The sequence below is a fragment of the Salvelinus fontinalis genome, chromosome 6, assembly GCF_029448725.1.
Source record: "Salvelinus fontinalis isolate EN_2023a chromosome 6, ASM2944872v1, whole genome shotgun sequence".
NCBI classification, from domain to species: domain Eukaryota; kingdom Metazoa; phylum Chordata; class Actinopteri; order Salmoniformes; family Salmonidae; genus Salvelinus; species Salvelinus fontinalis.
This window is the reverse complement of record NC_074670.1, coordinates 30,421,198-30,448,302: the sequence shown is the minus strand read 5'-3', so window position 1 is coordinate 30,448,302 and position 27,105 is coordinate 30,421,198. Positions and strand designations below refer to the sequence as shown.

The following is a 27,105-nucleotide window of genomic DNA, read 5'->3' as shown; positions in this document are numbered from 1 at the left end:
TTTGGAATGTCAATTAAAATGCATGCAGATTTGCATGTAGGCCATTAAGTGTTGATTACTCATGGCAATTAAATTACCTTTGTTTATTGTTAGACCGGGCATAATGCATGCTGAATGCGGGTCCCAGACTGATAGCTTACCTCAGCCGTGAAATATGTTTAACATACATAAGGTCCAAGTCATTGCATAAGAAATAGGCTACAAAAACCTGACAAAATTGTCCCTGTACTAAAAATAGTATAAATGCATCAAAGTAGGCCCAGTAGGCTACAATCAATTAATTTGACGTGATGTCTACACTAGAATAACTGACGACATGACTAGAATAACTGACGACATGAGCAAGTCACATTTTTGATGGCATATAGCCTAAATGTTGTATTGTTCACAGGATGATGGGCATCTCGGTCAATTTCTCCTCTTTTCTCCCCTCCAGACAACAACATACACCTTTGAGTAGAGGCGCGTCAGTGACACAAGCGCGGTCCAATAATTTGTCTGTCTGGTTACGGACAGAGAGCGTGAGAGCTTGTCGGGGCCCAATCAGCGCCTTTGTATTGCCTGCCAGTGTCGGGGACTGACTGGTTGTGAGTATTTACTGCAGCGCCCCAGGATCCCAAAGCCAAACCCGAAGCCAGTGGAACCTGCGGGGTGAAGGCGAGTCAGGTGAGACCGAGGATTTTGCCGCGGCCTATCTGAAGTGAAGTTTAACTAAAAACCTCAATGCCCGGATCATGGTTCTAGATGTGCTGAGGCTCCAGACTTCAGTCCAACTGAAGTACTGGGACAATGTGAGATGAGGAGCGAAATAACGGTTACATAGTAGTTCTATTGGGTTAATAGTGATGCGCTTGCCGTTATTTTTAGTTCCAAAATGTAGGTAATGAAAGAGGTCTGCCTAAAACAGCGGACACAAACGTTGATAATGTTTTAACGTTCCAAATTTGTTTACATTATAGCAATAAACGATACAGTGAGCGCGGATCATATTGATAGACATAGAGCAGAATACTTTTATTGTTTAATCTCGAGTCCCTTGAGGTTAACCTAGATTGGTTGGGGGGAAAATGCGTCTTCGTGGTGTCGTTATGAACAAAATGTTAATCTGAAACCGATGGTTGTAATTTGATTGTTGAAATATATTTATCAACGTTGCTACGATCGAGTTTGTGAATATGAAGGATATTTTTTGAGCGAACTGGAGACAAACGGCATGAAGTGTTGTGCATATGTCATACAATAAAATTAATTCAAAATGCATCAGCCATTTACGCAAGTGAAGACGTGTTCACCCTCTCAACTTGTTTCCTAGCCCTATGCAAATGGCCACCATGGTTGGCGATGACAAGTGCTGTTGAAGGAATCAGTGAATGCCTGTAGTGATACGTGGGGCAACCAGATGATCAGAGTTCTTATCAGTTGACTTTAATCAAATTTTGTTCAGCTGGTGTCAACTTCGTTTTTTTCTTTGAGTTTCATGAACATTTCAGTGGAAGGTCAATGTATGACAGGTTAATGTATGTTTCAGTGACAGGTCAATTGAGGTATTTTTGCATCAGAAATGTCACTTGTGAAACCCAATAGATAAGCAGATAATCTATTTTGTGCATGTAAGTGTTTATTATCATTTTGTAACTTGTGTATTTATTCCCACTAGGGTTAGACTTTACCTCTGGTTTTCGTGACCAACACAGAGGGACAATGTTTCACTAGTCAGTGCCACTTTCCAGGAATCCAATAGTAAATCTTTTCCATCCCTGAGAACTACTTGTTCAAACTATCATGGCCTTTACTCATGGAGGTCAAACAGAGACCTTACCACTCCTATTTAGTTGCACTGAATTATACAAAGATATAACGAACCGTAACAAACGGATAAAAAGCCCAAATCTTTGATTTATGCCAAATTTTGACTGTCATGTTCCTGATGATTTATTCCTATAAGAACTTGTCTAGTTGACTTTGACTTTTGCAGGTGAGATGAAAGTTTGGAGATTCCTCTGCCATACATTTTATTTTTGGAATAGAAATACAGTAAGGGGATGGACAGGTGGTTGTCTAACCTTACGTGCTCTTCTGCCATTCTAGTCTCCATTTGTAAATCTCCTGGCTGCAAATTATACATATCTTGGGCTGTTTATCTCCAGAAGCAAATTGGACTGAAGTGTGCCATTAAAGGAGCACAACGAGGGTTGAACTGAAGTGGGACCCGAACTGGCAACTCTTTAGAGTTCATATACCTCACATCATCGTCACAACACAAACCCTGACATGAGTGGTTGGCAGACGATGTGTGGGTTAATGTAGGTTAGAAGCAGTGTGGATGGTTTGAAAGGCGTCCACAATACAAACTCCATAGAACTAATCTGAATTTCGCACATCATGCGTTTGTATGCCCGCCCCCCACACACATACCCACCTCTGTCTCTCTCCCCCGTGTGACGTCACTAAAGGCTTCATATTAAGAGATCATTCCATATCCTGAGGTTATAGACCGGCTCAGACTGGCTAGCTCGTTAGGACAGTGCTTGGCACCACAGGGGAACAGAAAGGAGAGATAATGGGTGACTCTTGTTCTTAAAGGGACAGGGGGCCCAACTCTGTGACCCATGTTGTAGGCTAGGCCTTATCTACCTAGATGGGATTGGCCTTATGGCAGATGCAATGCATTTGTGTATGGGCAATTCCACGGTAACAGAATGATGCTGAGACTGACATGTTTCACTTTAAAATGTATGTCAAACAAAAACCAATGATTGCAAAGCTAAACAAACGATACAACAATGCAGAATGACTATTTAAACAATTTCCACAGAAAATTTTACAAAAACACATGTACTTGAAAAACAATGAAAATGCAGAATGACGGGTTGTGCTCTTTTGTGCCGTCCTTCTTTTACCGAAATTTGCATCTGCACTGTTCTTCAGCTAAATGTGTTTTTGTAACATTTTCCGTGGAAATTGTTCAAACTCATCCTTGTGCATATAATTTTTGGGTTGGTTTAACTTTGCAATCATTGGTTTTTGTTTGACATACATTTTAACCCAATGAGTCCCATCGTCGTGTTTTGGACTTTTGACCTTTAAACATCATGTGTTTGACCTACAGACCATCAGGCTCTGAGTGGCGCAGCGCTCTAAGGCACTGCATCTCTGTGCAAAAGGCAACACTACAATCCCTAGTTCGAATCCAGGCTGTATCACATCCGGCTGTGATTGGGAGTCCTATAGGGCGGCGCACAATTGGCCCAGCGTTGTCCAGGTTTGGCCGGGGTAGGCCTTCATTGTAAATAAGAATTTCTTCTCAACTGACTTGCCAAGTTAAATAAAGGTTAAATAAATAAAAAACGAGTATGTGGGAGCTAGTGTATGTGTGAGCTTTGTGAGACAAGGGCGGATCCCGAAGGATCCCGAAGGGGCCCAGGGCCGGATCTTTTTATAAAAACGTCTTTAGACTTTAGACCTGTTTACAAAAACATCAGAATGATTTGTGCTACAAACTACTAACAGCTATCTATGGAAGGCTGAGACCCTCACAAACACTTACATATAACACGTTTTGCTCTATGACGCTCACAAGCTACACAAGAGTCGTTAGAAGATAAGGGGTTCTTAGGAAATCCCAGGTGTCTATTGTGTAGTGTCAATAGTGTCTATTATGCTGTAATAAGCTCACATATTTGCGGTCACAAACTCCAAACTCCACACAGTTGTCACTGACTAGCTGCATATTAATTTCCCAGTGAGCAAACAATTTCTGTATTTACAGCATTCATATACATTTATTTTTATCAGGTTTTTGCTTTGGCTGACCATTTTTAAAATTGACATTTGTCAATAAAACTCACGAATACAGCTGTTTGTCAAACAGATTTAGTTTTACTTGTGCGCAATGGTTGTCCTGAAAATAAAACGATAGTCCTAAAACACTTAATTGGCTTAATATAAGGGCTGGACAGGCAGATAATTGAAAGTCAGATAAATGAAAAGCAGATTTTTGCTGGGGTCTTGGGACTGATAGGGTTAAAGTGAAAAATCTGAACAAACTCTTAACAAACCTTCTGTCTCGATCAATCATGGTTCGGCTATGAATGATCGGCTATGAAAAGCCAACTGACATTTACTTCTGAGATGCTGACCTGTTGCACCCTCTACAACCACTGTGATTATTATTATTTGACCCTGCTGGTCATCTATGAACATTTGAACATATTGGCCATGTTCTGTTATTATCTCCACCCGGCACAGCCAGAAGAGGACTGGCCACCCCTCATAGCCTGGTTCCTTTCTAGGTTTCTTTCTAGGTTCCGGCCTTTCTAGGGAGTTATTCCTAGCCACCGTGCTTCTACACCTGCATTGCTTGCTGTTTGGGGTTTTAGGTTGGGTTTTTGTACAGCACTTTGTGACATCAGCTGATGTAAGAAGGGCTTTATAAATAAATGTGATTGACGTATCATTAGGACAAAGGTATGGATGTCTTTCCAGGAAATTCAGCATCTCCACTGTAAACAGAACACAAAACTCTGACATCTCTGCTCTCTCTCTCCTCCTCTTCTTCTTGCTCCCTTTGTCCCTTGCTCCCTCCTTTGCTTAGGCAACCGCAGAAATTAAATTGATTAGTGGTGCGGTCTATAAATAGACGGGCCATAGTTGCCATGGCAACCATGTGATAAGTGTTGTGTGATGAAGAACTGGGCCTCCTAAGTGTTGTTGTAGTGTAGTGGGAGCAGGAGGATGGGTGTGGGTGACAGTGTGTAGGTTCATTTGTCTGGATTATGTGATCTGACACTAACAGGTGTGTGTATGATATGATATCACAGTGTAATGTTGGACTGTGTGTGTGTGTTTTGCATTTGCTTTGTGCTAGATTCATTATGTGAGTAAATGGATTCATCCAATTGAATAGATTCTGATTTTTTATAAAAAATCTGACTTTTTTGTCAAGGTGACCAGCTATCCCTTGGTTTCCCATGGACACTGTTTCCTAATCAGTCTCATGTCAGGAACCCTCTGTACTCTGGGGTTGATCTTGTGATGAAACCCTATTGGTTGTAGACAACAACCCCTGATGCCATCACTGCCATGTCCTCATATATTTTTCCCTTTCTTTTCAGTCAATACAGTTTTTATCAGGCTACATTTATGAGATAGATAAACTTAAGGCCCTGTTAATTATTTGTGTCCTGTCCTAATTTCTCTCCTCCCCCCCCATAAACACACTGATCTTGAATGGAGTTAGATATGATTGTGTTTGATTCCCTCCTAATGACCACAGTGACCCGGCATGAACCACCCGTGTTCTTTATGAACGGATCATTACATGTTATTATAGTAATAATGGTGATTTATAATGATGATAGGATTTTTAGATTAGCCTTATAGTCATTCTAGGGATTCAGTCTGACAGTACATATTCATTTAAATTAAATACAACTTTATTTATCACCTCGGGGGCAATTATGAAAGGCAAGTCAGTTACAAGTATCAGAACACAAGACATATAAAAGTAGCTAGTTTTAATATTACACAGACCAAAGAATAAGTAAAAAATATCACCTTAGCAGAGGACAGAAAAATTTATATTTTTAAACCTAATTTCCAGCTATTCTACAAATGTTGCCATGGAGCCGAGATTTTTTGTTGTTGCTGTTATTATCTAATCTCCTGCAATTCTACGCATTTTTGCATGTCTAATGCGGTGTTCTTATGCTCAAACAATATAACAAAATGAATGGGAGCCTGATAGTCTAGCATTTATTTTGTTGTATGTTCTCAAAGATTATAGGCTATTCTATAGATCCATTATCTTTTCTACATACTTTCTATTCGGTTTTAGTCATTTAAGTTGACACTGAAAGTGTTTTTCCATTCCAAAAATGTATTTCTAAATATGTGCAATGCGCCAAAAATGTAATCACTCGACCCACCTGGTCCTGACCCACAGTTTGGGATCCACTGCTGTATGGTATTATGTTGGAACAAAGGTTAAAACAAGATTTTTTGGTGTTAGTGTTTTTTCAGAATTTAGCTCAGGTTTCTCCCACATTAAGTCAGGAATCATGGGTGAGATCATGGCTGATTCGTTTCTTCCATTCGGTTGCAACTTGCTAACAATGTGTTGTCAAATGTGGTGTGATCAATAGTACTCCATTATTTGCATACAACCTGTGTTCTCTCATTGACAGGTTAGGCTGAGATTGGTGGGTTTCTAAAGCTGCTTCTGCACTGACTTCTGCTAGAACCTTATTGTTGCTTGGTAAACTAAGTAAATCACATCTCTGTTTGTATTCTACTCCTCATTCACCACGTACATGCACATACTTGGTCCCGACATAAATTAAAGCCCTTGGGACTATATTGCTAACAGTACGACATAAGCCCTTATTCGTCACTTCCCTTCCCCCCTCGGGGTCTTGCAAACACAACTATGCAGCATATGTTTACGATAAAAAAAAGTTGTATTTTCTCCCCAGTGTTTTTTGAGGGATGGATGGAGGGAAGTGGAGTTAGGACAGGGAAGGGGGAGGGAGGGAAGTGTTTTTTTGGGTGCGTTGTTGGCATCGCACAACTGTAGGAAAATGGAGGAGGGGTGGGGGTTGAGGAACGGGAACAAAGGAGCCTTATGTTGGCATGGTCTCTGAAATCCCAGTGTGTGTGTGTGGGTGCGTCCGTGCGTGCGTGTCTTCTCGCAGGGCTGGGTATGGCTGAAGAATACTGTACATATCTCTATCTGTTACTGTGTCAAAGTCTTCTATTGTATAGATCTCTTTTACAGGATATAGGCTACAGTGACTATGATATATACTGTATCGTAGCAGTCTGTCCGTTGTCCCTGTAGGATTGTTTATTTTGAATGCCAATATGATCATAGTAAAAAAGAGAAAGGACAGTAAGACAGATTTGTGTATATCACTGCATCTTTTATCCAAGGGTGCTGGTCCCAGTAGAATGTATTTTGTCAAGCCTCTACATCACTTCAACAGTAGCTTCACTTTGCAGGATAATGATTATGTAGCTTTGGGGAATGTTAGTGTGTATGTCTGACTGTCTGTCTGTGTCTGTCTGTGTGCTATTTAAGTATGTCTGTGTGTGTCTGTGCTTACGCTGATCATCCCCTCTCGTTTACCATCCTTCCATCTTAGCACCCCCTTTTTCTTCCTCCTCTCTTCCTCTCGCGGTATGGAGGCGTCTGACTTGTGTTGTTTGGCAGCGGGCCAAGAGTGTGGTGTGTGTGTGCATGTGTGCGCGCATGTGTGTCGATGCGTGTTGGGGTTGGGCGCTGTGGGAGGAGACTGGTGAGAGAGGGAGAGAGAGATAGATGGTGGTTTGTTGCAGCTGAGGGAAACAGTCATCACATTATATAAGGAGCAATAGGGACAGAGAAGAGGGCGGGGGGGGCAAGAGGTGCTGGGTAAAGATGGTCACATGTACACACACAGACACAAAAACACACACCACAAGACAATTCTGATTGGCTTGTTAGCCACGTTTGGTTTTACTCACACTTACTCACTATTCTATCTTCTCCTCATCTCTCTCGCTCTTGCTCTTTCTGTCTCTCTCTCTCTCCACAGTTTTCTATGTGGGTTACCACTTCCTTTTTCCCTTTGTAAAGGAAGTGGTAACTTCCATGTCTCATGCATGATGACTCTCTGGACCTGGAGAGAGAGAGTAGTAAACATATTTTTTTGTATTTTTTAATTGCTACAATGAAAAATCATACTATGTGTGTTTCATTATAAATGGGTGTGGTAGTGTGTGTGTGTGTGTGTGTGTGTGTGTGTACACAAGAGTGCTACCATTTCTACATAGCAAGGCATTATGCTCTAATTATAACCAGTCCACCATCCTAGTCCCCTGACAACCCCTCCCCCCACTCCCCCCCTCTTCCTGGCCAATCCTCATCACTCTCCAACTTCTTCAAACGTATCATTGGTCGAAGTTGCAGGGCAAACAAACTCCCTGTGGCACAACCTACATTGTCTGCCTGTGCATCCTCAACCAACCTTTGTATGACTCAAGTGTGTCAAATACAATCGGATTTGCGCACACACACGGTGAACCATTTCAGGGCCTGATAGAGTACATGACATATTAATTAATTGACCGTCTTTATGCGCACGTGTGTGCATGTTTAAGTCATCATATGTGCCCATGCATGTTACAGTAACAAATACACACACACATATATACACACACACACACACACACGCACACGCACACACACACACAGGGTACAGTATACATTCATATAGATACATAAAGCCCTCAAGCATGTTCTGTCTTGGGTACATATCATATTACATACCCCTTCAACTCAGACTGGAGAAGGTCAGGAAGGAAAAAGTGTGGGTGTGTGCCTTTTTCTGTACCTGTAACCATGTTAAAGGACAGAAAGTATTTCTCCCATTGTTTTCTGTTGGCTTTGATGGAAATATGAACTTTTAGGATAGAAGTAAGAATAATGATTATTGGAGTTGTAACAAGGTTGTTACACATGCTTATTTGACTCTTAATTCAATAGGATAGCTGTTTGTGCTGTACTGTGTTAGCCTGCTGCTAGTCTATGGTTATGGGACAGGGGTAATGACAGATAACTGTTAGCACTGTCTGAGGTGGCAAAACAAACAATATGGTGGGAGAGCAGCAGACCTGTCAGCTATCCTTCACTATGGTTGCTGCAACATTTTTCCATTGAAAATGAGCAACTTATTATAAACTGGGGAATTTTGATCAGTCGAAAGGGTCCCACAGGGATGTTGGCCCATGTTGACAGCAATGCTTCCCACAGTTGTGTCAAGTTGGCTGGATGTCCTTTGGGTGGTAGACCATTCTTGATACACACAGGAACTGTTGAGTGAAAAACCCAGCAGCGTTGCAGTTTTTGACACACTCAAGCCAGTGCGCCTGGCACCTACTACCATACCCTGTTCAAAGGCACTTAAATATTTTGCATTGCCCATTCACCCTCTGAATGGCGTATACATATACAATCCATGTCTCAAGACTTAAAGATCCTTCTTTAACATGTTTCTTCCCGTTCATCTACACTGATTGAAGTGGATTTAACAGGTGACATCAATAAGGGATCATAGCTTTCATTTCGATTCACCTGGTCAGTCTATGTCATTGAAAGAGCAGGTGATCCTAGTGTTTTGTACACTCAGTGTTTTACTGTATTCAGTTTGTTATGTTAATGGACAGATATCCACCCTGTGGTGCATGCTAATCGTCATTAGCATGCTAACCGAAACCCATGCTATGTCAATCGGACTAACAGGCTAATTCGCTAGCTAGCCATGTAGATTTTACTTTTTCGTTTTTCTTTTGGATAGTTTTTTTGTACGTTAAACTAGCTGGACAGCTTGATGAATACCATTTACACTTACTAGCTTATAATTATGAAGCAAAACCCGTTTGCTAAATCTAGTTATCCTTATGTCTGCATTGCCATTGTTGACTTGACTGGCAGTAGGTTGAGTTCTTTGTTGCTTGTTTGTTAGCTGACAAATTCCAGTACAGATGTGTCAGTCAACAGGCAACAAAAAGCTATAGGAGATGAGTAAATAAATGGGGAAATGTAGGTTTTAAGTTCATATGCTATTCATGGCCATATTGCTTATAATTGCTCCAGTGTCTCATACCCTACTCCGTTGCCAGCAATATTGTCTCCAAAAATTGCTAGTGTATCATTAGCTCAAGTATGCCCATGTTACAGTATAACTTTAAACCGTCCACTCGCCCCGACACGGGCGCGAACCAGGGACCCTCTGCACACATCGACAACAGTCACCCACGAAGCTTCGTTACCCATCGCTCCACAAAAGCCACGGCCCTTGCAGAGCAAGGTGCAACACTACTTCTAGGTTTCAGAGCAAGTGGCGTAACTGATTGAAACGCTACTAGCGCGTACCCGCTAACTAGCTAGCCATTTCACATCCGTTACACTCACTGTACGTACAAGTGAAGATATTTTCTTTCTTTGCTTGAGTAGAGGTTTTCATTGTTTGTGTTTGAGTTGCACATTTAAATATATGTCATAATCATGTTGCTCTTTTGATCTTAGAAATTCTTTGTTTTATCTTAGGACAAATAATCACGGCTAACTTAGAGATGTTCCTACGTACTCCTCTCCATCCCTTTATCCCTGACTCTCTCTTTTTCCATCCATCCAGTCCAGTATGGAGCGACTGAATGAGGAGGCGGTGCGGCTGAGCCTGCTGAAGCGAGGCCTGGACTCCTCCTCGCCTGCAGGCAGCGCCACGAGCAGTGAGCGAGATGATCTGCTCTCCAAACGCATCAAGATGGAGGGCCACCAAGCCATGGAGCGCCTCAAGATGCTGGCCTATCTGAAACGCAAGGACCTGGCTGGCCTGGAGGGGGGAGGATTGGGAGGGGTCTCAGGAGGCGGGGCCCTAAGGGGTGAGGTCAAGGGTCATGGGTCTTCAGGGGGAGGGGCTTATGAGGAGAAGATCAATGGGAGCCTCCGTGGTCAGGTTGTGGGAGCCCATGGCATGGTGGGAAAGAGCGGGAAGGAGAACATGGGCGAGGAGCCAGTGGATTTCAGTGCCCGGAAAGGGTGAGTGGAGGAGGAGAGAGGCGGAGTACAAGAGGATAGGAGGGAAAATAGAAATCCTTCTTACAATTAAGAATCAGTCAGTCAGAGTTGAAAGTGTGTTTGTTCTTCCACAGTGACGTGGACCGGGAGCGACACACACCCTCCCCTGATGTGATCGTCCTGTCAGACAATGAGGCGTCCAGTCCAAGAGGGCCCAGCCAAGGAGAAGAACGCCTGAGGGCAGCGAACCTGGAGATGTTTAAGGTGTTTGTGTGTGTTACAGCACATATTAGCGCAGTCTTGACAAATGTTGAAGTATGTGCATATTGTCTTTTTGTGTGTATGAGTGTTAGAATAGTGCATAGTTATATAGGGTTAATACATTATTTATTTTTTTAAACATTGTGGACCACTCAGATAGTTTTGAGACACTGTAGGCTAACAGTACAGATATTAATTTGGTATTAGCTATAATACATTATATCATCTATACATCATTGGTATCAGCTATAACACATAATCTATACACAAAAACCAAGTACAATAGATAAAATGACAAGTTTTATAGTTGTATATGTATGTATGGAGAGGAATGGCAGAAGTGGATACAGTATGTGTGCTCATTTGTTTCTATGTGTGTGCTTCAGGGTAAGACAGGGGAGGAGAGGCAGAAGATGATCAGGGCTCTGAGAGAGGAGCTGAGGCTGGAGGAGGCCAGGCTGGTGCTGCTGAAGAAGCTGAGGCAGAGCCAGATGCAGAAGGAGAACCTGGTGCAGAAGGTCAGTCAGTCACCCACCCGATGCTGTCCCATCCATCCTCTATACTCATCTGCTTCAGTCATTCACTCGCTCATCCCTCTGTCATCCACTGCTCACTCTGTCACACTCTCAGCCACCGCACTCATCCCTCTCTCACTCTCTCAGCCACCGCACTCATCCCTCTCTCTCTCAGCCTCTGTACTCATCCCTCTCTTACTCTCTCATCCACCGCACTCATCCCTCTCTCTCTTAGCCACTGCACTCATCCCTCTCTTACTCTCTAATCCACTGCACTCATCCTTTTCTCATTCACTTGCTGCTTATGCATTAACACTTTACACTCGGGGGAATTGGCCTATATGGATAGGGCCTAAACATAAAAAAGAAGCATATGCATAACCATTGTAGCAATTGAAAGGGAACACTTTAGAGATTATGAGGAAACAAACAGTTCACCTGACACAAGAATCCAAACATTACACTGTTCATTTTATCTGCTATTTACATTTCTTGTACTTTCTGCAGCATTTGTTGATAAAGAAATCTGAAAATATTCTGGACACATTCAATAACACAATGAGAATATCCATGCAACATTTGGGGTAGATGCAGTATAAGCCTAAACAATTTCAGGGTCAGAGGTCAAATTGGTGTCTCCAAGTTGCTACACACCACACCTATGTGTGCACAGTTCCTAAGTCATTTAAATACACGTTTATGAGTCAAGGAAAGAGCCTTCAACTATTAGATTCTCTTTTGAGCTCTCCTAGCTGTATAGTTAAGGAACTGAAGCAAGCACCCTTGTATTTTTTTGGTTTGGAACACAGCCCCGCATCCACACCATCACACAATTATTGTTGTTAATGCAATCCAAAAATGGTTCATTACAAATTGCAATCAGGGTTAGGTGTGCATATTTGAATGCTTATTATATTGCCAACATGAATAGCGAAGTTCTATAATCAGATTTTTAGTGTTAGGCTTTCACAAGGCACTTGTGAAAAAAAACTGAATTTTTGATGCGCATGGAATGGAGCCATGGGTGCATTCAGGTGCTAATTCACGGATCATTTTCTTCACATTACGCCGAATATAGGCTCCTTCTGTTCAGAACAATAACCTAGGGTATGACGCCGTAACTGTACATCAAACATAACAATCATTAATGCCAAAGTAACCCAATTGGCGCGAAGTATGGGGGCATCTTCTTGTTGCAGGTGGTGCTCCCGCTTGGAATGTCTGTCAGTTGATTCCCATGTCATGTCTTGCTGCCATGCTATGTTGTCGTCTTAGGTCTCTCTTTATGTAGTGTTGTGGTGTCTCTCTTGTCGTGTTGTGTGTTTTGTCCTATATTTTCATTTATTTTTATTTTTAATCCCAGCCCCCATCCCACAGGATGCCTTTTGCCTTTTGGTAGGCCGTCATTGTAAATAAGAATTTGTTCTTAACTGACTTGCTTAGTTAAATAAAGGTTAAATAAAATTGAAATTAAATATACCGCTTTAAAACGGATACCCAGAGCTCTGACCTAATGTATAGTATGTTACTATACTGCTATCCAATTAATGCGCATAAGAGTGAAAAGGGCTTACCTATAAGTTGCTTAGGATAAAAGTGTCAGGTAAATAAGCTTATTACATTAGTATTATTCTATGTTTGACCCCTCTATCACCTCTACCCTCCGTCCCCCTCAGGTCCCTGTGGTCCAGAACACAGCGTCTGCCCTCCAGAGTGGTGCCGTCCACGGTGCTCAGAGCATGAGCAAGATGTCTGGTCGCCCTGGCCACCACACCCCAGAGCCCCAGAACCATCGCACTGCACAGGTGGGCTACAGCATTGCACAGGTGGGCTACAGTACTGGTTCTCTTAGGGTTCCCTTTGTGCCTTGGGTCGGTCACAATGCAAGTTGGGCAGGCGCAAGGAAGCCAAAGTTGGGGGATGGGATTGAACAATGATTTTTAATATTTTGCTTGAGAACCATCTCACAATAAAGCAGTCTCCTGTTTCAATAATAGCACAGTGGTGCCATCTCGTGGTATGAAGAGGCATTATTACCCTCTTAAATAATCTCTGGTGAATATGAGCAGGAAAATGACATGACACTGAAAACCGACAAACACCACCACCCATGTCTTACTTATGATCTTTTTCTCCTTCTCTTCCTTCTTCTCCTCCTCTTTCCTCTCCCAGGGTCACTCTGTGATCAGGTCAGCCACCAACAGCTCCATGTCTCAGATGATGATGTCACAGAGCAGGGTGATAGCGCCCAACCCTGCCCAGCTGCAGGGCCAGAGGCTGGCACAGCAGAAGCAGGGTGGCATGCGCTCCTCGACTGGCAGCACTAACAACGCCATTAGCTACCAGCAGGTAAACCCCAACATCATCCCTGTTATTGGTCATAATCATCATAGAGCAGTGAACATTTTTTAAATAAGAGTACAGATTATTATAGGGGATAATGCAAACTTTTTTGAGAGATAATTAGAATATACTATTTTATTGATGAAATTGTATTTATTGGTTCTCTCAAACTAAAGGGATAGTTTACCCAAATTACAAAATCACATATTGGGTTCCTTAATCTGTAAGCAGTCTATTGACATGGTATGAATACCACTGTCATAGAGGTTCAAAATCAGTTGCTTCCACTCAGATGCCAGGTTTTGAGGGTTGTTATATCATTTTTAGCAGATAAATGTAGCTGTCATGCCATCAGACTTAAACTTAAAACCACTGTTCTGAATGACGGGTATGGTTCTCTGTGTTTACTTGCAGTCTTCCACCCAGCAGGTGGCAGCTTCTCAGCGCTCTGGCTCCTCCTCCTCCTCGGCCATGTACATGAACCTGACCCACATGCAGGCGGCCGGAGCCGCGGGAGGGGTCAGCGGGGTGTCGGGGGTGGGGGCGGTCAGCCCCTCAGCCACACACAGCCCAGGGGGGACATCGGTGGGCTCTTCCATGGCAGACACAGCCAGCAGTCAGGCAGCTGCCAAACTTGCTCTGAGGAAGCAGCTGGAGAAAACCCTGCTGGAGATCCCTCCTCCCAAGCCGCCGGCGCCGCTCCTCCACTTCCTGCCGTCAGCGGCCAACAGCGAGTTTATCTACATGGTGGGCCTGGAGGAGGTTGTGCAGAGTGTCATTGACAGTCAGGGTGAGGGAAGGAACTGGAACCCTTTTGCTGATGCCTAGCTATCCATTTGTCCTGCACACAACCATCAAACCATCAATGTTATCAGATGAGTCGGTTTGGAATTGGGCCCCTCTCCCCTCATTGAACTCTTGTGGCTCTCTCTTTAGGTAAACTGCGTTTGCCCTCCTCCATGGAGCCCTTCTCGTGTGCCCAGTGCAAGACGGACTTCACCCCTCACTGGAAGCAGGAGAAGGGTGGGCGCATACTTTGCGAGACCTGTATGTCGTCCAATCAGAAGAAGGCACTGAAGGCCGAGCATACCAATAGGCTGAAGAACGCCTTCGTCAAGGCTCTACAGCAGGAGCAGGTCAGCATTCCATTGGCTCCCCGTTGCTCTGTTCAAGCAACTATTGTTTATAGGGAAAGTGTGTGTGTGTGTGTGCGTGCGTGCGTGCGTGCGTGCGTGCGTGCGTGTGTGAATAACCATATTTTACTAAATGTGTCACAGGAGATTGAGCAGAGAATCCAGTTGCAAGCCGCTCTTGCCACCAGTTCAGCTCAAACTATTCCAAGCGTCAGTAAGGCTGAGTCTATGAGCAGACATCACACACACAGACAGGTATGTCACTGTCACCGGTGTTAGTAAGTGCTACCTGCTGCAACAGACACCCTGTCATCTAGCATTGTTCAGCAAAGTTGATAAAAGGTCCAATTGTAACAGCTGCATAATGGATACTTGATCAATCTTTTTTTTAATCGATCAAATATTGACTGAATTATAGCTCATAAACCTCTGTCTTGTGTAATATTAAACCCCCTATTTATGAGATTTGGTTGTACATTTTCGGGGGCGACTGGCTGAGTTACTTTGTAAACACTTCAAATGAATTAAATCTGAACTTTTTAAAACTTTACAAAAATGTACCACCGTCTTGTGCAATGATCACTTTCTCTTAATCCCAGTATAAGGGTGGGCGTTGAAATAGATGCATATCAAAAACCACATGTGCCATTGTTGACATTTTGAACTGGACTGGCATGTTTTTGAGTGGTCATTAAAAAGCAATCGCAAAATCAATTGGAAAGTGTATTTACAAGCAAGGGTTGGAATGTGCATTGCTTTCACGTAGTCCTCTGTAGCTCAGTTGGTAGAGCATGGTGCTTGCTATGCCAGGATAGTGGGTTCGATTCCTGGGACCACCCATACTTAAAATGTATGCACGCATGACTGTAAGTCACTTTGGTTAAAAGTGTCTCGTAATTGGCATATATTATTTTTAAATAAATCCATCCAGAGACGATTATGTGACAAGTGAATTTACACCCCACAAAAAGGGGAATCCTGAGGTGGGCGGGGAATGTGCGTTGATACTTTCACATTTCCCCAACCATCATCACACCCCCCTTTAGTTGTTGAGGATGTCCCGTGCTGACAAATGGACTCTCCATCTGATGTGTGTGTATGTGTGTGTGTGTGTGTGTGTGTGTGTGAACTCCAGGCGCCTCAGCCCCAGGTGACCCAGTCACAGGCCTCCCTCCAACGGGGTCTGTCTGGCTCGGCCCGGGGCGTCCTCTCCAACTTCGCCCATGCCTCCCAGCTCTCGGTGGCCAGCAGCCTGCTGAGCATGACTGGAAAGCGCAGTGGACAGCTGGGCACTAGTGGGCACAGCCGGGCACAGCAGCAACAGCAGCAACAGCAGCAACAGCAGCAGCAGCAGCATCACGACAACCGCCGCCAGCTCTACAGCATCCCTGGTGAGTAAACAGACCAGGGGTTGGGCTGGGGATGGGACTGAGATCAGCCAAATAACTTTATAGACCAGAGGTGGAGCTGGGGATGGTACTGAGGTCAGCCAAAGAACTTTAGACCAGGGGTTGGGCTGGGGTTGGGACGGAGATCAGCCATACAACTGTATGGACCAGGGGTTGGGCTGGGGATGGGACTCAGATCAGCCAAAACCTTTATAGACCAGGGGTTGGGCTGGGGATGGGACTGAGGTCAGCCAAATAACTTTAGACCAGGGGTTGGGCTGGGGTTGGGACGGAGATCAGCCATACAACTGTATGGACCAGGGGTTGGGATGGGGCTGAGATTAGCCAAAGAACTTTATAGACCAGGGATGGGCTGGGGATGGGGCTAAAATTAACCATAGAACTGTATAGACCAGGGCTTGGGCTGGGGATGGGGCTGAGGCAGGCCTTTTTGACAGTCTCTCACTGCCTCCCTCCCTCCCTCTCCAGGGGTGAACATTGCCTACCTGAACCCAGGCAATGTGGTCGGCCACAAGGGGTCCAGCCTGGCTGACCGCCAGAGGGAATACCTGCTGGACATGATCCCGCCTCGCTCCATATCCCAGTCCATCAGCGGACAGAAATGAACATCACCTCGCCCCGACGCAATACCACAACCCTTCCCCACACCACACCTCAACCCCCATCGCATGCAGTGCCTGTTAGTGTGCCTACCAAACTAACCTGTATGAAGAACACAATCAACGAGTTAAAAGAGGCCACCAAACTCTGAAATGACTTTTCATTTGAACGTGATGCAAACCCCTTTTAATTCCTCTTGTTATTACTATCGTCATTAGTGCTATGGATGTTGTTACTACATTGCCGCTACCAGTTATGAGCGTGCCCATCTTTGTGGAGAACCCCTGTCTTTATATGCTTGTGGCAGTGTCCCGAGTGTGGGGTGTCTTTTTGTTTTGGATTTATGCGCTTGTTTTTGAAGCAATATTTTGTCTCGCTTGAGCTTTCCTTACCGGACTCAAGTCTTTCTTATGTCTGGAATTACCAAGCTATCTTTTTGAGAACTGCACCAATCTCAAATCCCTGCTCTTTCTCTGATTTCTGAATTCAACCATCACCCTGTTTTTCCACATTTGGTTGTGTATTATTGGAAGAGAAATTCTACCAGACTGGCCAAACCTTTGTTTTAAAAAGGTGATTGTGATGGTTTAACTTTGACCTGAATCTCTCAAGCCTTTGAGCTTGAGCTTTCTTCAAAGATTTGTGGGGAGAAAGGAGGATGATTGAGACCCTGGAGTTGTCTGAAGCAACTTCTCTAACTGATTGTTGAAACAAGGATGGATACATATCCCACAAAGAGAGACAGCCCAATGCACCATCTGGACTTGGAGTGGATGCACCGCTGAAAAAATACTACTCCCATTGGATATGAAGGCACAGAAACTGAACCTATAGCAGAGTTGCCCTGTATCCTTTCACCTTTTCATCTGAGGCAGCCTGGGGGCTGTAGTTCAGAAGTGATGGAATTGAGGAGTTAGTATCCTAAAGCATATATAATTGATGGGGTATTGATTGGTGAGATCATTTAGAGGGATTTGATTGGACGAGAGATCATGTGAACGTACTTAATTGGCTGAGAGATCAGGTGAATAAGGTTTTTATTTAATTGGAGAGGATACAGGTATTGGATTTGGTGGGAGGGAGGGATCATCCTTAGACTCAAAATTGAAGGGGTTTCCCATAGGACCATGGTTTGTACGTATTTAGGAGTGGGAATGCGGGGTAAGAGGCACAGGGGTTCCCTCTGTCCCCTGTTTTCATCTCTTAGCTAATAGGATTTGCTATTGTTCACTCTACCCTGTCATTCAAAGTTCTGGATTCCGTTTAGATACTATTTGAACTTTCTTATGTCAACATTATCCCCATGGTGTCTGGGAGGCATTTGAAAACGGTCAGGGAGAGTGGCTAGCTAGCTATTAGCTTTAAACCTGCTCTAAGCTATTTAGATGTTTGGTGTCTTCTGAAATGTTTGCGTATCTGAAAGGTACTTTGCACAGGAGACAATAAATAAATACAGAATGACAAATGCAACTTGAATATCTACATAAATCAAACAGTTATATAGAAAGAGACATTTACAGGATATACAGTACCAGTCAAAAGTTTGGACACACCTACTCATTCAAGGGTTTTTCTTTATTTTTACTATTTTCTACATTGTAGAATAACAGTGAAGACGTCAATACTATGAAATAACACATATGGAACCATGTAGTACCAAAAAAGTGTTCAACAAATCAAAATATATTTCAGATTCTTCAAAGTAGCCACTCTTTGCCTTGATGACAGCTTTGCACACTCTTGGCATTCTCTCAACCAGCTTCACCTGAAATGCTTTTCCAGCAGTCTTGAAGGAGTTCCCACATATGCTGAGCACTTGTTGGCTGCTTTTCCTTCAATCTGCCGTCCAACTCATCCCAAACCATCTCAATTGGGTTTAGGTCAGGTGATTGTGGAGGCCAGGTCATCTGATGCAGTACTCCATTACTCTCTTTCTTGGTCAAATAGTCCTTACACAGCCTGGAGAGGTGTTTTGGGTCATTGTCCTGTTGAAAAACAAATGAGTCCCACTAAGTGCAAACCAGATGGGATGGTGTATCGCTGCAGAGTGCTGTGGGAGCCATGCTGGTTAAGTGTGCCTTGAATTCAAAATAAATCACTGACAATGTCACCAGCAAAGCAACCCCACACAATCACACCTCCTCCTCCATGCTTCATGGTGGAAACCACACATGCAGAGATCATCCGTCCACCTACTCTGCGTCTCACAAAGACATGGTGGTTGGAACCAAAAATCTCACATTTGGACACATCAGACCAGTCTCCTCTGAACAGTTGATGTTGATGTGTCTTTTATTTGAACTCTGTGAAGTATTTATTTGGTATGCAATCTGAGGCTGGTAACTCTAATGAACTTATCCTCTGCAGCAGAGGTAACTCTGGGTCTTCCTTTCCTGTGGTGGTCCTCATGAGAGCTAATTTCATCATATCGCTTAATGGTTTTTTTTTTTTTGCACTTGAAGAAACTTTAAAAATTCTTGAAATGTTCTGGATTGACTGACCTTCCTGTCTTAAAGTAATGATAGACTGTCGTGTCTCTTTGCTTATTTCAGCTGTTCTTGCCATAATATGGACTTGGTCTTTTACCAAATAGGGCTATCTTCTGTATACCCTACCTTGTCACAACACAACTGATTAGCTCATACGCGTTAAGAAGGAAAGAAATTCCACAAATTAACTTCAAGGTAACTACCTCATGAAGCTGGTTGAGGGAATGCCAAGAGTGCGCAAAGCTGTCATCAAGGCAAAGAGTGGCTACTTTGATGAATCTCAAATATAAAATATATTTTGATTTGTTTAACACTGGTTACTACATGATTTCACATGTGTTATTTCATAGTTTTGATGTCTTCACTATTATTATACAATGTAGAGAATAGTAAAATCAAAGAAAAACCCTGGAATGAGTAGGTGTGTCCAAACCTTTGACTGGTACTGTACATTATGGGTTATGGCAATGCACAGGACTTTACATGCAGAGCACTTAGGTACAGAGAGTAGGGATATTGTTTCTGTTCACCAGGAATCCAGGGTGAATTGATTGATTATTATTGAATTGATTATTGTTCCATCTCATGATAATTGTGGCTCTATTTCAGCTATGCCTGATGTTGAATTATTTCAGGATAAAATTTAGAAGTAACACATACTGGTGCATCCATTTTAAAGCAGCAGGAAATATTAATTCCAATTTCATTTTCTTCTTGCAAGCAGGAGTTGCCTGGTTATTGTCTCTTATACCCTGCAGTTTTAAAACATAACATAAAACATATTGCCAGAGAGCAGTGGATTACTCCTTGCCCTTTTTGATAAACTTCAAAAGCAGGTGCAATATTTTGAGACACAGGGAAGACAAAGTTCATTCAAGTATTTGTGCTGAATGTTACTATTTTATCCATTTAGTATCCCAACTACAGTTAGGTAGCCTTACTCCCATATACAGTAGTATAAGCACTATTTTTGTTGCACCCAGATGGAACAGATGTTGTATTGGCCGTGTTCAGTAAGCACCAAACTGAAGCAAATATTTTAACCAGAGGTAGTACTACCTGCACTTGTCCTATAGGGGCGTTCATTTCTGTTGTCCATCGGAAAACTTTCCTACTGTTTGTGCCTAATGAACACGACCCAGGGTTTGCCGTAGTCCAATAACACAGAACACCCCACAGCTAGATCATTGATTGGGATGGACAACAGTGACCCTTGGGTGATTTTCAGCCTCACTGTTTTTGATAGTTTTCTTTGTCCTCTCTGTTGTATGTATGTGTTATGGACTTACTTCATCATCAATATTTCTCTCTCTCAAACTATGCCAGATGCACCATTTTAACATTTTTCTTTTAAAGAAAGTAAAGGAAAAAACACAGGAAAAATAGCATTTTCAGATGTAATTTTTGTAAGGTTTCAAACATTTAAAAAACTACATTTTGCTGACCTGTCTATTCAATTTCATTTCTGACAATTTTTTACAAACAAATAGGGAAAAAGAAAAATCAAGAAATATAATTAACTAAAGAAATTGAAATTGTCAGGTAATATTATCTTGAACGGCTGTAGTTATAATAATGACGTATTTATTGTACATATGCGTTCCTCCTTTGTGGAATAAGACACATTGAATTCAAGGTGGGTATACATTGTATAGAAAAACTAACAAAAAGCCATGGATATTGTGAAGCTTGTCATTTTGTTTATTGATCACTGTATATTCCTGTGCCACAAATGTGCAAAAATGTGTGGGGTTTTTCTATTTACTATCAAAAGCATTCTCAACTTTCTATATATTGTTTTCTAGTACTTAGAGGCAATAGGATCATCTTTTATGAAGAGTTGTTTGATCTATCCCAGGACCACATTGTATGAAGTGCTCCGCTGTTATTACATGCTTTACTTTCAGCAGCATTGATGTTCAGTTAGCGATTAGTTAATATTATTATCATTATCGTACACTTTTAAAAATTTATCCTCGTAAAAATTATTGTAAGGCTTGGCGTAGATCAGACAACTGGAATGGGACATTTCATTATCTTTTTTTCTCCTAGTATATCTTTTCCAGGGAAAGGCAGTGCATGGTCCACATATAAGAAAGAGACTCATGAGATGAACTACCCGCTGTGTGTTTAAAATACAGTCCTAATGGATAAGCTATGTGCTAACCTAGCCATGGTCATAAAGCAAGTCTTCAAATACCCCTTTTAAAAGATGAAGGAGTACTAGATGTTGTGTCAAACAGAGCATGGAATACTCTCAACAACACAACGCAATACTGTCACAATATGACTCCAATGGCTTGCATCATATTCTGTCAATAAAGTTTAAGCGATGTTTTCAACTATTTGATGTGGTCAAATGATGATATGGTCTATGATATGTGGACCTTTATTATGTAATGGAAACATAAAACATCTGAAAGAATACACTCGATATTTGAATAAATAAATGGAATCAAGTGTTTTTTGTGCTGTGGCGGTGTGTGACACAGACACACCTCCCCTTGCCTGTGTGTCAGGGTCATTATGGTTCTGACTAAAAAGAGTACAGCTACGACCAGAAGAGACTTTAGTAGCAGGTTAGAAGAATTTACGCAGCAGGTTAGGAGAATTAATGTGGCAGGTTAGGAGACTTAAGGTTAGGAAAAGGGTTAGGGTTTTGCTCTCCTAACCTGCTATTAAAAGTCACTACGGGTGGTAGCTGTACTCCTTATAGTCACATCTGGTCATTAATGGGCGACATGATCTACATCACTTGTCTGTAAACAAGAATTATACAATTGCACAAAACTAAAAAATAAATGTTAAAGAATACCCAAATGATATCCTAATAATCTCCAGGACAGGCTGCTGTATATTCCATCCACCTCTCAACCTAAAGAGAAATTGCATCAAAAGATCTTTCCTTATAACAATGTTTTCAGCCCCTTCAGTGACTCCAGAACGAACACCTGAGTATTTACTATGGAAATGTAATTGTGTGGACAATGAGGTAATGATCTTTTTCAGAACATCCAGTCACAGTAATTTGGGTTGTGATTTAATATTCTAAAAAGTGATGCCAGATCAACTTTCAACAAAGTATTTTGTCTTATAACAATCATTGACAAAACTAACATGGCTAAACTGTGGTTCCTTTTCTTTGATAAATGTAATATTTTCACACAATTCTGGCTGTCAGTTAAAGAACAAATATAAATCAATTACAAATACATTTAAAAATGATGCTATGATATTATTAACCATATAGCTAGTTAACATAATTAGAGAAGCTGTGGACAATAACAGACACCATCAATATAATAGTGTGGTCACAGTGATGTGCTAGCCATTGCCCGGCTTTCAACGGAAACATAGATAACAAAAAAAATAGTGTTTTATTTACTGAGGTCCGTTTTTCAGGGGATGACTGCAATGTATTGCGGGGGCAGATAGTTCTGTTTAACCCCAGTACCCATATCTGCTCCCTCTGGACCCTTTGGGTAGCAGAAACAGAAACAACTGCAGGTCTGTAGAAACAACACAGGATATCATAGGATATTTATTACCTCGACAATGACATACAGTGCATTTGGAATGTATTTAGACCCCTTGATTTTTTGCACATTTTATTACATTACAGCCTTATTCTAAAATGTATTAAGTCGTTTTTCCCCCTCATCATAACTACACACAATACACCATAATGACAAAGCAAAAAGAGGTTTTTAGAAAGTTTTGAAAATGTATAAAAAATAAGAAATATCACAGATGGCGTCAACAGAGATGGTCACCTTTCTTCAAGTTTTTAGGAAACTATGCAGTATTTCGTTTTTTTTAATGTATTATTGCTTACATTGCTACACCTGGAAATCTTAAGTCTTATTTCATACAGCCGGGAAGAACTATTGGATATAAGAGCAACATCAACTTACCAACATCACGACCAGGAATACGACTTTCCCAAAGCGGATCCTCTGTTTGGACCACCACCCAGGACAATGGCTCTAATCCCAGTAGCCGACCCAAAACAATGGCGCCGTTGAAGGGGCAGACGGAGCGGCCTTCTGGTCAGGCTCCATAGACGTGCACATCGCCCACCGCTCCCAAGTATACTACTCGCCAATGTCCAGTCTCTTGACAACAAGGTAGACGAATTTCGAGCAAGGGTTGCCTTCCAGGGAGACATCAGAGATTGTATCATTCTCTGTTTCACGGAAACATGGCTCTGTCGGGATATGTTGTCGGAATCAGTTCAGCCACCGGGCTTCTCCATGCATCGTGCCGACAGAGATAAACACCTCTCTGGGAAGAGGAAGGGCGGGGGTGTATGCTTTATGATTAACGATTCATGGTGTAATCATAACATACAGGAACACAAGTCCTTCTGCTCAGCCGACCTAGAAATGCCGGTCAAGAGAATTCTTGTCAGTTAAATTCACAGCGGTGTACATTCCCTCTCAAGCAGACACCAAGACGGCCCTCAAGGAACTTCACTGGACTCTATGTAAACTGGAAACCATATATCCTGAGGCTGCACTTATTGTAGCTGGGCAAATTTGCAAATTTGAGAACAAGGCTACCTAAATTCTCAGCATATTGATTGCACTACACGCAAGGGTAATATTCTCGACCACTGCTACTCTAACTTCCCGCGATGCATACAAAGCCCTCCCCTGCCCTTCCTTCGGCAAATCCGACCACGACGCCATCTTGCTCCTACCGTCTTGTAGGCAGAAACTCAAACAGGATGTACCAGTGACGAGAACCATTCAACTCTGGTCTGACCAATCGGAAGCCACGCTTCAAAATTGTTTTGGTCACACGGACTGGAATATGTTCCGGTCAGCCTCAGAGAACAACATCGACCTATACGCTGACTCGTTGAGTGAGTTTATAAAGAAGTGCATTGGATGTTGTACCCACTGTACATGTGACTATTAAAACCTACCCCAACCTGAAACCGTGGATGGATGACGGCATTTGCATAAAACTGAAAGCCCGAACCACCGAATTTAATCATGGAAAGAGGTCTGGAAATATGGCTGAATATAAACAGTGTAGTTATTCCCTCCACAAGGCAATCAAACAAGCGAAATGCCGGTACAGGGACAAGGTGGAGTCGCAATTCAACGGCTCAGACACGAGATGTATGTGGCAGGGTCTACAGGAAATCACGGACTACCGCACCGTAGCACTCACTTCTGTCATCATGAAGTGCTTTGAGAGGCTAGTCAAGGATCATATCACCTCCACCTTACCGGCAACCCTAGACCCACTTCAGTTTACATACCGCCCCAACAGGTCCACAGATGACATAATCGCCATCACACTGCACACTGCCCTATTCCATCTGGACAAAAAGAATACCTATGTAAAAATGCTGTTCCTTGACTACAGCTCAGCATTCAACACCATAGTACCCTCCAAGCTCATCATCAAGCTAGAGGCCCTGGGTCTCAACCCCGCCCTGTGCAATTGGATCCTGGACTTTGACGGGCCGCCCCCAGGTGGTGAAGGTAGGAAACAACATCTCCACTTTGCTGACCCTCAATATTGGGGCCACACAAGAGCGTGTGCTTAGCCCTCTCCTGTACTCCCTGTTCACCCACGACTGCGTGGCCATGCACGCCTCCAACTCAATCATCAAGTTTGCAGACACAACCGTAATGGGCTTGATTACCAACAATGACGAGACAGCCTACAGGGAGGAGGTGAGGACACTCGGAGTGTGGTGTCAGGAAAACAACCTCTCACTCAACATCAACAAAACAAAGGAGATGATCGTGGACTTCAGGAAAAAGCAGAGAGAGCACGCATCGTTGGTACATATTCTCATTCAACCCTTTAGATTTCTGTGTATTAGGTAGTTGTTGGGGACTTGTTAGATAATTTGTTAGATATTACTGCACTGTCGGAACTAGAAGCACAAGCATTTCGCTACACTCGCATTAACATCTGCTAACCATGTGTATGTAACCAATAACATATTTTATTTGATTTACATAAGTATTCAGACCCTTTACTCAGTACTTTGCTGAAGCACTTTTGGCAGCGATTACAGCCTCGAGTCTTCTTGCGTATGACGCTACAAGCTTGGCACACCTGTATTTGGGGAGTTTCTCCCATTCTTCTCTGCAGATCCTCTCAAGCTCTGTCAGGTTGAATGGGGAGCGTCGCTGCACAGCTATTTTCAGGTCTTTCAAGAGAAGTTCGATCGAGTTCAAGTCCGGGCTCTGGCTGGGCCACTCAAGAACATTCAGTGACTTGTCCCGAATCCACTCCTGCGTGGTCTTGGCTGTGTGTTTAGGGTCGTTGTCTTGTTGGAAGTTGAACCTTCGCCCAGTCTGAGGTCCTGAGTGCTCTGGAGCAGGTTTTCATCAAGGATATCTCTGTACTTTGCTCCGTTCATCTTTCCCTCGATCTTGACTAGTCTTCCCGTTCCTGCTGCTGAAAAACATCCCCACAACATGATGCTGCCATTACCATTCTTCACCGTAGGCAGGGGCGGACTGAAACAATAATTCACGCCGGGAATTTGACTCCATCCCAGGCCACCCTGTTCATGCAAACCACCAGACAGCTAATTTTGTAGGCTAACCCTATTTGTTGATGGAACGGGTACCAAAGTAGTTATACATTTGGCCACTATGTTTATCTGGGAAGAAAGTTATCCACATTACAAAATACAAACATTTGGGACTGACCAACAAGTAGCCTATCTGAACACTGAACACTTGAGCACCCTCAAAAACTCACTAGGAATACACCAATCATAGCACATACAAATGTACAAGGCTAGACACACAAAACAATTAGCCTACACTTTTTAAAAAGAGAATATACAGAGATATACAGAATTAGCTCAAATGTTCAAATTATTATCTTTATACTCAAGCATCAAGCATATCAAAAGTATCAAAAACCTTCACACACACACACACTTTCACTGAACTTCAACATAAGCTACAACAATGTAAGTAAGCATAATAAAAAAGTCGAAAAAAGCACTCCTCTACAAAAAAATGTAGATTACAATGTTCATTCACTGGTGTCCATAAAGCAAACAGCACAAAATAAACACATCTATACACTGAGTGAAATTGAACATAACTGCAAGTATAATACGAAAGTCCAAAAAACATGGCTCTGTGCAAAAGCTTTTACTCACAGCAAATTTTCTTTCACCCATGTCAGCCTATTAAGAAAGAGTCACAGCATAGCTACTTCAGAGTAACCAGTAAGTAATTACCACTTGTAAACCAGTAGGCGGCGCAGTAACTCACTGCTCTCTGCCATCTTGTCAATGATGTCATCTTTGTCAAGTCCCATAAGAATCTCCTTCTCTGTTGCCATCAAAAGGAACGCTTCAAGGTTCTCTTGAGTGAGGGAGGTTCTTAGGCGGTTCTTCACAAATTTCAAGATGGAGAAGGTCCTCTCACAAGCCACCTGAGTGGCCACTTGTAGCCCAAACCAATGATGTGATACGCATCCGTGAGCAGATTGTACTGAGACAGGATAGCAGCATATCGGGCAGTTTTTACATGTGGAACAACTTCTGCTCACCAACTCCACACTTTCATCAGGATCCTCAAAGCCTTCCCCTGATTCATCATTGGTGGCAGCAGCAATTGGTGTTGTTCTCCTCCAATGCTGACTGTTTCGGTCTTTCCCACTGTTGTGCAAGGCTGATCAGTTCAACAGTGGCATGTTCATCAAATTCCAGTAAGAATTTACTGAGCTCCTTCATGGCTGTCTTTGGAAGGCCCTTTTCTCTGATCTCAGGAAAATGCTTCAGATTCATGCAGGAGACATCTG

At 42.7% G+C, this 27,105-nt stretch overlaps 1 protein-coding gene across 5 annotated transcripts; it reads left to right on the top strand.

The window, feature by feature from the left end:
- Window positions 1-361: 361 nt before the first annotated feature.
- LOC129857622 (transcriptional repressor p66-beta-like) lies at window positions 362-21,772 on the top strand. 5 transcript variants are annotated; one of them, XM_055926065.1, is made up of 11 exons: window positions 362-666; window positions 10,176-10,579; window positions 10,693-10,822; window positions 11,206-11,337; window positions 13,011-13,139; window positions 13,507-13,683; window positions 14,104-14,467; window positions 14,614-14,813; window positions 14,955-15,065; window positions 15,946-16,201; window positions 16,688-21,772. In XM_055926065.1, the coding sequence occupies exons 2-11, from the start codon at window positions 10,182-10,184 to the stop codon at window positions 16,822-16,824; spliced, it is 2,034 nt and encodes a 677-aa protein (XP_055782040.1). In that variant the 5' UTR covers window positions 362-666; window positions 10,176-10,181; the 3' UTR covers window positions 16,825-21,772. The 5 variants fall into 5 exon arrangements, with proteins under 5 accessions (XP_055782040.1, XP_055782039.1, XP_055782037.1 ...); XM_055926064.1 differs by having other exon boundaries at window positions 14,092-14,467; XM_055926062.1 differs by having other exon boundaries at window positions 13,011-13,160; window positions 14,107-14,467.
- The last annotated feature ends 5,333 nt before the right edge of the window (window positions 21,773-27,105 follow it).

Coding starts and splice junctions, on each gene's coding strand:
- LOC129857622 (XM_055926060.1), top strand. CDS start 10,182: ATGGAGCGACTGAATGAGGAGGCGGTGCGGCTGAGCCTGCTGAAGCGA. Junction 14,468..14,613: donor GAGTGTCATTGACAGTCAGG/GTGAGGGAAGGA, acceptor CTCTCTCTTTAG/GTAAACTGCGTTTGCCCTCC. Junction 14,814..14,954: donor AGGCTCTACAGCAGGAGCAG/GTCAGCATTCCA, acceptor AATGTGTCACAG/GAGATTGAGCAGAGAATCCA.